Source organism: Schistocerca americana, chromosome 1, assembly GCF_021461395.2.
Source record: "Schistocerca americana isolate TAMUIC-IGC-003095 chromosome 1, iqSchAmer2.1, whole genome shotgun sequence".
NCBI classification, from domain to species: domain Eukaryota; kingdom Metazoa; phylum Arthropoda; class Insecta; order Orthoptera; family Acrididae; genus Schistocerca; species Schistocerca americana.
In genome coordinates, this window is record NC_060119.1 from 739,388,158 (window position 1) to 739,402,994 (window position 14,837).

General features: G+C 42.8%; 1 protein-coding gene across 1 annotated transcript in view; it reads left to right on the plus strand.

Annotated features, from left to right (window-relative positions):
- LOC124593953 (lipopolysaccharide-induced tumor necrosis factor-alpha factor homolog) overlaps positions 1 to 14,837 on the plus strand; it is a 376,268-nt gene that overhangs the window by 266,340 nt on the left and 95,091 nt on the right. The window contains exon 3 of the mRNA XM_047132304.1: positions 9,871 to 9,936. Coding sequence (XP_046988260.1) covers positions 9,871 to 9,936 — 66 coding nt within the window. The remainder of the gene's footprint in view (positions 1 to 9,870; positions 9,937 to 14,837) is intronic.

A 14,837-nucleotide genomic window follows, 5' to 3' on the forward strand; every position in this document is an offset into this window, starting at 1 on the left:
AGTACTATACACTGTTCCTTTAAGAGTACGCACAAATAAAAATCTAGTGGATTAAGGTCCGGGGAATGCAGAGGACAGAACATTGGACCTTCGCGGCGAATCCATTTCCCAGGAAACCCTTCATTGAAGTTGTTACGCACATTAATTAGGAAGTGTGGCGGTGCACCATCATGCTGAAACCATAGCTGTCACCAAACACCAAGTGGATCGCTTTCTAATGCGTCAGACAAATTATTGTGAAAAACGACCAGTACAGGGATGCACTGAACTTGTCCCGAAATAGGTAAGGGCTCAAAAGCACTCCCCCCATGATTACAACCCACAGGCTTATGCCACAGCGTTCTTGAAAGCCACATTCACAGGTGACATGTGAATTGTGCTCTGAGCAATAACTGCTGATGGGGAGGTTGAAAACACCTTCACGAGTGAAGTTAGATTCGTCACTCCAGATCACGTTATTTATGAAATGCTCTTTATCTTCCACTTGCGCAAAAGCCATTCACAAAACTTGTAACACCGAAAATGCAGATAAAATACCCTCTGCGCCATCCAAAACATTTGACGTTTATTATCCGTTGATAACTTGCACTATACCTTTGATTCTGAAGTTGTAAGCTATATTACAGGAATTGTGTTTAATATGTAATCGATGTTCTAGTGTATTTAATTTTGACTGCATATACAGGGTGTCCCAAAATAATGTTCACTCTTTGAAACAGAATATCTCTAATTAAAGGAGACAGAAATACAATTTTTATGGTTAATAATTTAGAAGGCAATGAAAAATATAATGTTTTCTTTCATTTCAGGATTGTCAGCAAACGTGGCATTATCGTTTGAACAATGGAAATGGATGCTAAAGTGTTACTGGAAAACAGAGAGAGTGAATGCGGTACGCCGACGTTGGAGAGTTGAATTTGGAACACCACCACCGACAAGAGCAACAATTACAAGAATCAGAGATATGTTTGAAGTCGAAGGAACGGTGCACAATACGAATAAGGGTCATAGCGGACGAAAGAGAAGGTCAACAGATAATTAGAGTGTTGATGCAGTAATCCAGGTATACACACGATCCCCGAAGAAATCTGTGAGGCAATGCTTTCGTGTGACTTGGATCTGCAGAAGCAGCGTTCGTAGAATTCTGCGGTTCCAGAACTTTCAGCCTTACATTCCAAGACTTTTCCATGCTCTTAACGAGGGTGATCCTGATAGGCAAAGCGAATTTTGTAAGTGGTTCATTAACAGATGTGAAAAAGAGCAATGTTTCCAAGATCGAATTCTTTGGTCACATGAAGCGACGCTTAAACTTGATGGAACAATTAACTGCCATAATTGCATGTACTGGGCCAGGAAGAATCCATACGTAACTGAGCCAAGGGATGTTAATCTGCCAGGAGTAACAGTCTGGTGTGGTCTTCTAGAGGGTTAATCGGACCGCACTCCTTTGACAACATTCTCATGGGAAACTCCTACTTGGAAATGATAACTCCTGGTCTTAGCATTGGTGTTTGGAAATGAAGATTATTACTTTCAACAGGGTGGGGCGCCACCTCACTTTCACCTGGATGTGACGCCATTTCTCAATCTTACATTCCCTGCCAGAGGGAGTGTGGAGTATCCCACTCGATCTCCAGATTTAACTCCTCTAGACATCTTTCTGTGGGGTACACTCAAGAACACAGGTTACAAAAAAAGTGGCTCTGAGCACTATGGGACTCAACTGCTGAGGTCATTAGTCCCCTAGAACTTAGAACTAGTTAAACCTAACTAACCTAAGGACATCACAAACATCCATGCCCGAGGCAGGATTCGAACCTGCGACCGTAGCGGTCTTGCGGTTCCAGACTGCAGTGCCTTTAACCGCACGGCCACTTCGGCCGGCGAACACAGGTTACACTGAGAGACCACACACCATTGATGATCTTAGAGAGCAAATTGAGCAAGTCTGTGATGCTATTCTGTTGGAAACAAAGGTGGCATGTCGCTCAGTCTTGAGTCTTCGTCGATGGTGTATTGCGATGGACGGATACCAGTTTGAACATTTGCACACCTTAAGTCAGACCATGAGGCACCTGACACCACTAAAATTGTATTTGTAATCCCTTTCATTAAAGAGATGTTCAGTTTCAAAGAGTGTATACATTATTTTGGGACACGCTGTATAATTGATTGTAATTACGATGAAAATATTGTAAATTGTTGGGTGACAGCCAAGGGAACTTTATTGAAATGTATCGGTGCCATTGTTTATCTTTGCGGGCAGAGAGGAAGCAGACTAGCTTGAGTCATGAAAGAGTGCGGAAGTGTTTGTTGGGCGCTTCTGCAGACGCGATGTGCAGCTATGCTCGCGCCAGTGTAGAGGCGCCTGATCCGTTTACCCGCGAGTAGAGGTGGACAGGCGGAGGAAGCTGCAGTTCCAACTGTTGCCTGTCCCACAATTATCCGTGGCTCTGGAGATGGCTCGGGGTTCTTCTCATCGAGCAGCAGCAACAGCAACAACAACGGCAGCTCAGCGTTGTCGTCCGCACAGCTACAACGTTATAAAAGTGTTAACTGACAAACATAGTAAAGTAGAGGCTTTGCTCAACAACGTTTCTTTCACAAAATATGAATAACTTGAATAATAACTTGCAACAGTTAAAACTTATAGGGCACCTGTGTCGTCATTGTCCTCAGACATTATTACCACGCAGTGTCCCTTTCCTTTCCATGCAATCACCGAGTGTCATAAGAATATAGAAACTGATTAAGGTTTACTGCCAGTTTTGTGTATTTGGTACTGATTAGTTTCAGCCTAAATTTTCTGCCCCAGTAATTGTTCATTCTTGTATTGCATGACAGAGGTTACTTAAAGTAAAGTAAAATTTGACTGGCAAAACTAAAAACTAAAGATATAGCATACGTTAAGAGAGAGCAACTTCATTTATTCTGTATTTAGCTTAGCAAGTGACTTCTGCTAACTTGGTATGTATTTTATTGTTGTTAATTTAAAAGTAAAATCAATTGCTCATTTGCTTGAAGTAAATTCACTTCAGTCTTTCAATAATCAAAAATAAATTGCTTACTTCTTTCAAAATTTTGCATTACGTTATACTGAGGGTGCTGAAAGCATTTTTTTTTTACGTAACAGAGTTTAAGTTAAGCCAGTCATTCATTTAACCAGTAAATCCATCTAATTTTATCTTCAAAATTTAATATTTCAGAATGAGTAACTACAAACTCAGTGCTTTCTGATTGATTTATTTTCTCGTGAATTGTTGTGTTGTGGAAAAGCGTGACCACCTTCTGTTGCCGCGCCGGTGATTATTTGCTTGAAATTCTTTGCCATTACCTTTCTCAAGATTCTGAAAACGCATTGCCCCAGCGGGCTGGCAACCGATTATCTCCTTTTTAGCTAATCAGTGTTTTCTTTGTGTTATCAGTAATTTTAGTAGTAAATATTACGTGGTACCCTTTTTCTCCCCTGTGCGGTTCGTAAGCTATTGCACTATACTTCACCCATCCCAAAATTATCAACAGTGTTTAGCTTAAGTTTAGAATAGATTCTTCCGTCAGAAGAGTCTAGTTTCCTCCAACTAGCCGGAGTTATTTTACTTCGGTAACGATACCCTTACTAACTCCAAAATTTCATTGGCATATGCGATCACGGTCAGTTATACCGCAATCCAGTAGGCCGATTAGGAAGGGGGAGGTTACAAACAATACTCGTAGAATGCGGTCTTCTGGCTGCTGGTGTTGAAGTAACGCGTAATGATATAGATGCAATTTTTCAAATCACAACACTTCAACAACCAGTCTTTGAGATATATGGATCTGCCTTGTTCTATCACGGATAATTCCCCGTACGTCTAGTCCTTGGATGACCTCTATCCATTATTTGTGAACGAAGGTTACCGGTTTCCCGAAGGCGTGGCTCCAGGCGACGAAAAACATTGTTATCGGGATGGCGCGTTTGAGGGTACCCTGCAGCATACCCACAAGTAGCAGCAGCAGCAGCTTGGTTCTCGGATGCACCCGGCACCATAAGCATATCGAGGTATTCATTGTTTGGGCAGGTCTAGAATGGTTATATTTCCATAAAGTATATGGACAGTCACGGAGTCCCTGCTTTCGGGAATTGTCCATCTACACTACTGGCCATTAAAATTGCTACACCACGAAGATGACGTGCTACAGACGCGAAATTTAACCCACAGGAAGAAGATGTTGTGATACGCAAATGATTAGCTTTTCAGAGCATTCACACAACGTTGGCACCGGTGGCGACACCTACAACGTGATGACATGAGGAAAGTGTCCAACCGATTTCTCATACACAAATAGCAGTTGACCGGCGTTACCTGGTGAAACGTTGTTGTGATGCCTCGTGTAAGGAGGAGAAATGCGTACCATCACGTTTCCGACTTTGACAAAGGTCGGATTGTAGCCTATCACGATTGCGGTTTATCGTATCGCGTTGGTCGAGATCCAATGACTATTAGCAGAATATGGATTCGGTGGATTCAGGAGGGTAATACGGAACGCCGTGATGGATGCCAACGGCCTCGTATCACTAGCAGTCGAGATGACAGGCATCTTATCCGCATGGCTGTAACGGATCGTGCAGCCACGTCTCGATCCCTGAGTCAACAGATGGGGACGTTAGGAAGACAAACTGCACGAACAGTTCGTTGATGTCTTCAGCAGCATGGACTATCAGCTGAGAGACCATGGCTGCGGTTACCCTTGACGCTGCATCACAGACAGGAGCGCCCGCGATGGTGTACTCAACGACGAAACTGTGTGCACGAATGGCAAAACGTCATTTTTTCGGATGATTCGAGGTTCTGTTTACAGCATCATGATGGTCGCATCAGTGTTTGGCGACATCGCGGTGAACGCACATTGGAAGCGTGTATTCGTCATCGCCATACTGGCATATCACCCGGCGTGATGGTATGGGGTGCCATTGGTTACACGCCTCGGTCACCTCTTGATCGCATTGACGGCACTTTGAACAGTGGACGTTATATTTCAGATGTGTTACGACCCGTGGCGCTACCGTTCATTCGATCCCTGCGAAACCCTGCATTTCAGCAGGATAATGCACAACCGCATGTTGCAGGTCCTGTACGGGCCTTTCTGGATACGGAAAATGTTCGACTGCTGCCCTGGCCAGCACATTCTCCAGATCTCTCACCAATTGAAAACGTCTGGTCAATGGTGGCCGAGCAACTGGCTCATCACAATACGCTAGTCACTACTCTTGATGAACTGTGGTATCGTGTTGAATCTGCATGTGCATCTGTACCTGTACACGCTATCCAAGCTCTGTTTGACTCAATGCCCAGGAGTATCAAGGCTGTTATTACGGCCAGAGGTGGTTGTTGTGGGTGCTGATTTCTCAGGATTTGTGCACCCAAACTGCGTGAAATTGTAATCACATGTGAGTTCTAGTATAATATATTTGTCCAATGAATACCCGTTTATCATGTGCAGTTTTAATAATGTAGCAATTTTAATGGCCAGTAGTGTACATTACGGAAATATAACCATTGTAAACCAGAAGATGTGTCTATGCTGATGTGAGACCGATAGTTGAGAATATAGCACCTTCATACAGTTGTGTCTCTTTTGGAAATACCTCATCATTCTTGACTTTTAAATTGTTGTAATTTTTATGATAATTTTAATGGCAATCGAATGTTGAGTTTTATTATTGTTAATCATAATGTATCTGAGCTGTGTTTGCCCTCACCAGAAAGTTGCTTGCGTGTATTGTATTTTCTGATGAAAGCTGGTTCTGCTCCGTGCCGCTTACGGCCGTTTGTTGGTTAGAAGGAGGCCAGCTGACGGCCTGCAGCTAACCTGCCTGCGTGCTGGACACACTGGAACTACACCTGGAGGTGTGGTCTGGGATGTGATTTCGTATGACAGCAGGAGCGCTTTCGTTGTTATCCCACGCATCATGCCTGCTAGTGTACATGAACAACATTACAAGAGGTGTTTTCCAAGAGGACAACGCTCGCGCACATACAGCTGTTGTAAGCCAACATGCTCTACAGAGTGTCGACATGTCGGCTTGGCCTTTTCCATTATCAGATCTGTCTCCCGTCGAACACATATGGGACAACAATTACAGCACCAACAGCATTAATCCTCCCTGTACTGACCGACCAAGTGAAACATGCATGGAACTCCATCCCTCAAACTGACATCTGGCACCTATACAATACATATACATCTGCACGCTGTCAACAGTGTGGCGCTTATGCCGGTTATTAACGTTCCTTTGAGATTTGCAGTGGCTTATCTCGCTATTAAGCTGTGATCTTGCAGTGTTAATCATTTAAATACGGTGCCTACACAAATGTATTCCTGGTACTTCATCAATTGTTTCCTTTGTTGCGATTTTTTTTCGTCAGCGCATGATATGGAGTAATCGAGTGATCTCACGAACAAGGTGAGGTGGAGCTCCATCGTGCATCAAAACATATGGGTGCAGAGTACCTCTCTCCTGTAGTGCTGGGATCAAAAGATGAAGCAGATCACAGTAACGTGTGCCATTCACTCGTCCTTGTGGTCTGAGCAAAAAAAAAAAAAAAAAAAAAAAAAAATTGGACTGTACCGTGAAGCCACACCACACAGTGATGCGTTCAGTATGCAGGGATACCCATGAACGTTCGGTGGTGCGATTGTGAGTGTTCACTGTGCTGACTGCCTCAGCGAGCGAGTAACCCTAAAGTGTGATCCCTCACTCCACAAAATATTCCGAGGCCACCACAAGTCGTCAACTTCAGCCCTTGTGAGAAACATAAGAGCAAAGCCTACTCGAATGTTTCCGTCATGTGGCAAAACTCGGTGTGTAATGTGAAGCTTGTAAGGATATCGTTTCATAATTGTTCGCAACACTTTCAGAACGTTCGCGAGACAGCTCGTGCACTGCACATTGCGCCCTGCATTCTTAACCGTCGCAACAGTCCCTTCTTCTACAAGTTGCGTCTGGCGTTGGCATCTCAGGAGTAGTTTCCAAATCGCCACTTGCGAGAAAAGGACCTCTCCGCATTTCTCTAATGCATCGATGCTCGTGAAGAGCTCTTGTTTTGATAAAACAGCTTTAGGAGCAAAGCGCTGCTCACCTTGTCCGGATCCGTCCATGTTGGCTGCAACAGTAATGCCCAAGTGGCGTAGCCTAACGGCAAGTCAATACACATACACTACTAACAACGAAACTCCTGCAGAACACTGTCTGATCAACGTTCCTACGAAATCAGATACCTGTGCAGTAAATAGTTTTCCGTCTACTGTGGCTAAAGTAGCTGAAGTGTAGTTTTAACGACGTCGTACAACTACAAGAAACCGCCTTTCGATCGCAATCGAGTATCGTTCGCAAAATCTCGAATGCTTGAGTGACTGTATGTGAGCGAAAGCTTATCTGTTTTCACGTCGCTACAGATTGCACAACGTCCTTGTGGGCGGTAAAAAAATGTTCATCGACTCCTCTATGAACGCCGTTTCTCGGAATTGTCCGGAGTTTTCTTTCTCGTGTCATCATTTTTCACGGGAAGTTTTCGAGCTTATGTGTTACACATAATCTAATAGAACTTGTGATGAAACGCGCTGATCTCTTCTAAACGATTCCTTTCTTTCTTTCTTTTTTCGCTGGTTCTGTGCGGTAGATATCGCAGACAGAGGAACGGCAATTACTACTACATCACATAACAGTTTAAAAGCGGTATCAACACTGTATCTGCTTTCTAACCTAATGAAAGCGGCATAACGGTCAAGAGACTGGCCTCACATTCGGCGGGACGATTTCAAATAACTGTTCGGCTATCACGTTTTCAAGCGAATATCGGAGCAGATACTTCCGACCATACTGGAATTCGTTGCGTATCTTGAGTTTGTGCTCTGTATCGAATGATTTAGATCTCGACGCAACGTAAAACTCTACGATTTTTAGTATTTGAGATATGTTGTTGTGTTTCCTTAAATCTTCGCCAACTGTAAGGGCCTAAGTACATAACTACTATGTCTGACGAAGGATCACAATACTGTGTACTCAATCAAACATCTTTGTATTTCCTATCTCAACTGAGCCGTGGCGGGCTCGCAATCAATTTCACGTGCCTGGATTTCGAGCATTTTTCAGTGGCGCCACTATTGGCAGTGAGAATCGATTGTAGCTTGTCGCTGACTGTCTCTGGTAGAGCGAGTCCTAACGTACGCCTTGAGCTGCGTAGGGGAAGCCAATACGAGCCAGGCAGAGAATCACAGCGGGAAAGAGGGCGCCACGTACCGAGTTTCGGACACTGTGGATCAGTCGCCTATTATCTCTGTACATGTTAAGACTTGGTGAAATTGGTGAAGTCGAAGTTAAGACATCGAACTGGGTACGGCGTCCTTTTGTCTATGGTTGCTAATGTGTCCGGCTTTGATATTCCATGCTGTGCGGGACTGAGTGCCGGGGGCCGCATTAGATATTTTCAGGATAATCAAGATTAAGGAAAGGCAAACCTATGTTTCTAGCATTTGTAGACTTAAAGAAAGCTTTTGACAATGTTGACTGGAATACTCTCTTTCAAATTCTAAAGGTGGCAGGGGTAAAATACAGGGAGCGAAAGGCTATTTACAATTTTTACAGAAACCAGACGGCAGTTATAAGAGTCGAGGGACATGAAAGGGAAGCAGTGGTTGGGGAGGGAGTGAGACAGGGTTGTAGCCTCTCCCCGATGTTATTCAATCTATATATTGAGCAAGCAGTGAAGGAAACAAAAGAAAAATTCAGAGCAGGTATTAAAATCCATGGAGAAGAAACGAAAACTTTGAGATTCGCCGATGACATTGTAATTCTGTCAGAGGCAGCAAAGGAATGAAAGAGCAGTTGAACGGAATGGACAGTGTGTTGAAAGGAGGATATAAGGTGAACATCAACAAAAACAAAACGAGGGTAATGGAATGTAATCGAATTAAGTCTGGTGATGCTGAGGGAATTAGATTAGGAAATGAGGCACTTAAAGTAGTAAAGGAGTTTTGCTATTTGGGTAGCAAAATGACTGATGATGGTCGAAGTAGAGAGGATATAAAATGTAGACTGGCAACGAAAAGGAAAGCGTTTCTGAAGAAGAGGAATTTGTTAAAGTCGAGTATAGATTTTAGTGTCAGGAAGTCGTTTCTGAAAGTATTTGTATGGAGTATAGCCATGTATGGAAGTGAAACATGGACGATAAATAGTTTGGACAAGAAGAGAACAGAAGCTTTCGAAATGTGGTGCTACAGAAGAATGCTGAAGATTAGATGGGTACATCACATAACTAATGAGGAGGTATTGAATAGGATTGGGGAGAAGAGGAGTTTGTGGCACAGCTTGACTAGTAGAAGGGATCGGTTGGTAGGACATGTTCTGAGGCATCAAGGGAACACCAATTTAGTATTGGCGGGCAGCGTGGAGGGTAAAAATCGTAGAGGGAGGCCAAGAGATGAATACATTAAACAGATTCAGAAGGATGTAGGTTGGAGTAGGTACTGGGAGATGAAGGTTGTACAGGATAGAGTAGCATGGAGAGCTGCATCAAACCAGTCTCAGGAGTGAAGACCACAACAACAACAATCAAATATCTGCCACATCGTGCGTTTTTGGTCAGTATTTCTCATACTACGATAGGCCCACATGTTTTGCTTGCACTTGGTGGCTTGCTGAAGTATTTGAGTGTAATTACCCAAGTCAAGGCTGTGTTGTTTCAGATTGTTCGTATTTCTGATCAATAGAATTTGGCTGTGTACGTAATTGTACCTGTATTTTCAGTGTTTTTAAGCATTTTGCGTTTAGTGTTTCATTTTAACAAAAAATTTCCTGTATTTAATATATGTATTAAAATTGTGTTGTAGGCTTACATACCACAGTACCAAGAAGGAGGCATTGTTTGTAGGATCTGAAGGTACCGCCTCGCAGGGGTAAGCTTGTCACTTTTCTTACATAACTGCTTGCTTCACGCAAGGTTCTTTGCCGTATAGTTTGCCTAAATTTGTCAGATCTTATTCTGAGCATTTATGAATTTCCTGTGTATCAAATTTTATTCTGCTAAATGCTTCAAGAGACATTACCTTCGGCACTATTACGCTTTTTGATATTATGAAATGTGGTTAAGGGTAATTTTTTGAAGTTCTGTGGCGGATTAAAAGCCCTTATGCTGAGCGTTTCTCGAGATGGTGGACATTAATATTTGCCTAACTTGTTTGCTTGGCCTATGTTTCGCCTAAGGTGCGTTTGACCGAGACCTACGAGAAAGACAGGCCGCGGCGCGTACGTCAGGGAGGTTGCCCTGCGCCCGCTCGCTCGCTCAACTCAGCGGACAAACTACGTTTCTACACCTCTTAACCTGTAACTAGGTGTGTGCTTACAAAACGGGAATTGCATCTATTACTGGAATCCGCTATTATGGAGTCTTACTGTTATTAGTCCTACAATGATGGAAAGTCCATAGGCCCACTTATAATTTGTTACAGCTGCACTGGGGTATAATAGAATTAAAATCATGCCAACATGATTATCAGTTGCATAAGGCACCTTCTTGTATGAAATGAGGACTGTTAAGCAGAAGAGACTAAATGAGCCGTTATACCATTTATATCGAGTATTAAATTAAATTTTGTTGTAGTAAGGCTTGATAATAGCAGATTCCAGTAAAATACGCAATTCTTAGTACGCAGGCGCCCAGCTGCGAGTGAACAGGTTTAGAAACGCATTTTGTCTGCTGAGCTGAGCGAGCGAGTTCAGGACTACCTTCGTGACGTACGCGCCGCGGCCTATCTTTCTCGTGGGCCTCGCATTTAACAGCCCTACGTAGTCTTCTGAGCCTCGCGGCCAGGTTTCCAGCGGGTGGTGGCCGCGTGGGCTTGTTGCCGGTGACAATAACTTTGTGCAAATTCTCGATTTCACTCTTTGCACGTAAATGTAAGGTAGTTGGTGAAATCCCCAAATACAGGGTGGGATAGGACAAGGAAAGGATGGAAGGGCTTCCGTGTTTATCGGCTGCCTTTGAGGCGTGTCGTCTTGGCCCGCTGGTTCGCGCTGCATGCTGAAAGATTTAATGTAATGGCTCTATCGCTAATTAGTGGAACTGTATTTAAATTTTTTCATTTCCTTTGGAATAAGCTTGTATTGCACATTTTGTGAATTCCGGGTAGCTAAGTTTTTCTTAAAGCACTGTCTTGATTATTATGTTCCGCTAATGTTTCCAAATTATTTAACCACGATTACTGTTCGAGCCTAACTTGATAATGTACCTGTCTCACGGATGGACAACCTTAATCCACTTTTGCTATTTTGGTACTCGATAAAATTTCCAGTAGATGTTATTCTGATTCTTAGCGCTGTAGTTGCTGCCCTGTGTGCTAAGAGCCTCTTTATTAAAAAAATTCAACCAGTTTCCCGAAAATCCTTCGAAGGCTTCATCACCTTTCCTTAAATTATTATAAGAGACTGTTGCTGCTGCACTTTGACTGGTTTCGTTTTTATAAGAAAACAAGTTTTAAATATTTTTTCCTCGTTTGTATTTAGTTTTGTGCCTTGTTAAGCTAAAATCGTTTGTTAAAGCAGATTATTTATGTAACCAACAAATTAGCTTTACCCTGTCACTCATAATTATTTGTGGTTATTGTATCAATGTATTCAGTGCTATAATGTGGTGGTTAAATGTAAACAAACGGCAAATGACGCTGATATTCTGGGTTCGCCCTTCTATACTTTCTTGGTCCTGCCCCACCCTGTGTCTAGGGATTTCACCAACGAGATTAGATTTACGTGTAAAGAGTGAGTTTCCAAAATCAGCACCAAGTTATCATCACCTGCAGGTGTTACGGCGTTTAGAAATAGTTCCCATCTTTCTGTAAGTATGTGTCATTAAGGGACGATCTGACAGGTAGCTAACGGCCAAATGTGCCACGTAATTTATATTTATCTCGTTAAAAATGACGGTACTGTTACATTCCTGGAGCCGCACAATAAACAAAATTTTCTTCTACCGCTATTCACAACTGCTCTGCCCGGGATCGTCACTTATCAAACCGTGTACTCATCAGTGCAACGCTTCCAAGAAAGATGAGGCAATTAATAATCAGTAATCTGTCCATATAATTACATTCGGGATCCTCTCCCCATGACCAACCCATGGTGAATGTGTTTTGGAGCTATTAATTTTATTTCTAGCTTCTTAATATTTTTGTTGCATATAATCCCTTAGCAAAAATTCCAGGTGGAGAGAGACCAAAATTAAGAATCCAGATGTACCCTACTGAGGAACTGAATGACAGCAACTGAAATTGGATATAGAAGATGTTGATAATTTGCGTGAGATGGCAGTAACCGTTAAAACGTACGTTAAGTTTCAAACACTTTCCTCTCTAGCTAGTGTAAATGCGGAGATGTAGGAGACAAGTTTTGATTGTTGGAACTGAGGCATAGTCAGCAACCTCTAGCTGTAAAAGTCAGTCAGTTCCCCATCACAGAAGGTAGTCCTTGGTCTCCACTCCTCACTGTGTTTGGCAACGACGCTACGTTTTTATGATAGGAAGGTTACTGAAGTTCAACGTCTCAGTACGTCGAAGTCCGGAGTGCAGCTGTTAACATTCTCACTCTCTCAATCACTAACCTCCATCAAGATCGTCCAACGTGAACACGATCTGCTCCTAGCATTTGCCACATTATATCAAGACACTGCTTCTTTGAGCAGAACGTCATCATGCGGTTCACACTCTGATACCGCCGTTTCCACTCTGTATGTACGACTAAGTCGCACCTCAGCCGAAATGTGACAGCGCCAGCTTTGTGGTAAGAGATCACCGGAGCCATTCCCCTCGTCACTTTGATCACGAAATCAATCAATGGTTCGGTAGTCTTACTCTGATATAGTGGCATATTCGCTGGATTAAATGGTATTATGCGGAGGCTACTCTTGGCTCAGTGTCTGTAGCTGTATTCTCAAAATACATCACATTGTTAATCATTAACCGATTTTTTATCCGAGTGGGGCGGAAATCGGTAGATATGAGCGATATACATAAACAAATCATTACAAATTCAGAAAAAACTGGATGATACATTTAAGAAAAAGATGTTCACAAATTGAGCAAGCAGTTATTCGGCTTGGCATTGGGGGAATTCTGACGATATAACGCGCCAACTGGACAGCATTTGGCAAGATAACTGTTAGGACATCCAACAACTCCATCAATCAGTGCCATGCCAAATATCTCCTAGGATAAGCGCCAGAGGTGAACCAGTGCGTTATTGACTTGTTCAGTTTGTGAAGCACTTTCTCTTGAATAGATCATAGAATTCTTTGGAAACCGTAATCTTCCTTTGTCTGCAAATGTACATCACATCTACAGATTTCAGTCCCATTCGGATAACTTTTTGCACTGTATTTTCTTTTTGTTCTTAAAGTGTAATTTAAATCCCAGTGGAGCGCCAGTGTTAGTTGCCCCATTGGCCTGGGAAAGTTATTTAAAAACTGCGGGGGGGCGTGGCCAGTAACAGGTGGGTAGTAAACTACGTCAGCCTATTGACTCAAGGACGAAGTTTCTTCGGTAAGTGACGGGAAGGAACTGTAACATGATTCATTAAACGACTGTGTTAAACTGTACCCAAGACTTTCTGGAAGAACAATGATACAACTTGAACTCAACCAGCATTTCGTATCCCTCAACCCGTTACTGCATGTAACATACAGAAGAAGCGGGTACAAGTCTCTGTCCGGTAATCATGCTGCAGTCCTTCTTGACACAGTCAGATGGTTGCAGGAATGGTTTCTTCTATAAAGTTACAGTATATTTCTGGACTGTTCATTAAATAATGCAACACATTTTTTCTGAATGCGGTTTGGTTTTATCCTGGATTTCAGTTCACATTATTCTTCTCCACTCTTGGCTACAAAACCCTATGTTTGAATATAGTCTTCATTCAATGTGATGGCCTTATGCCATCTTGCTGAGAGGGTCTACTTGCTCCTATGGTGCCACTCTAGTGGTAGACATTGGAGCCAACGTCTTGCTGCATCCATCTGTGTACTGCTTCCCATGGAGTGCATTCTTCATTAGGCCAAAAAAATGGAAATTGGAAGGTGCAAGATAAGGGCTGTTGGGTGGATGAAGATGAACAGTTCAATTTTTTATGAACTCCTCTCAGGTGCACACACTTGTGTGAGGTAGTGGTGCAAAGCTGTTTCTGGTGCATTTTGTTTGTGTGGGTTACATACATTCAAGGGCAAGCATGCATTCAGCAGCAAATTATCGCTTCCTGCACTCCCCTTAACCTGTTGTTATGCTAATTGATTTATGATCACTCGAGGGCTAATTTACAACCATCTGGGGTACTCCCTCCTTCTGAGAAACCACTCACCCCTCTCTTCCCCTCTACTTCCCTTCCTTCCCTGTGAATCTCTTACCCAGCACAAAGTCCCAAGCAACTGGAAGAAAGCACAGGTGACTCAGGTGTATAAGAACGATAAAAAAATGGACCATAGAATTACAGACCAATAGCCCTAACTTGTTTGCTGTAGAATCCTTGCACATATTCGCAGTTTGGATATAATAAACTTCTTTGAGATTGAAAAGCTTACATCAGTGAATCAGCATGGTTTTAGAAAGGATCACTAATGGAAAACTCAACTCACTCTTATCTCACTTGATATATTGTGAACTATAGATGAAGGGCGAAAGGCAGATTCCATATTTGTAGATCTCCAGAAAGCATTTCACACTGTGCCCCACCACAGGCTGTTGATGAAGGTAAGAGCAAATGTAAAAGTGCACAGATATGAGAGTGCTCGAAGACTTACCCCAGTATGTTGTCGTCA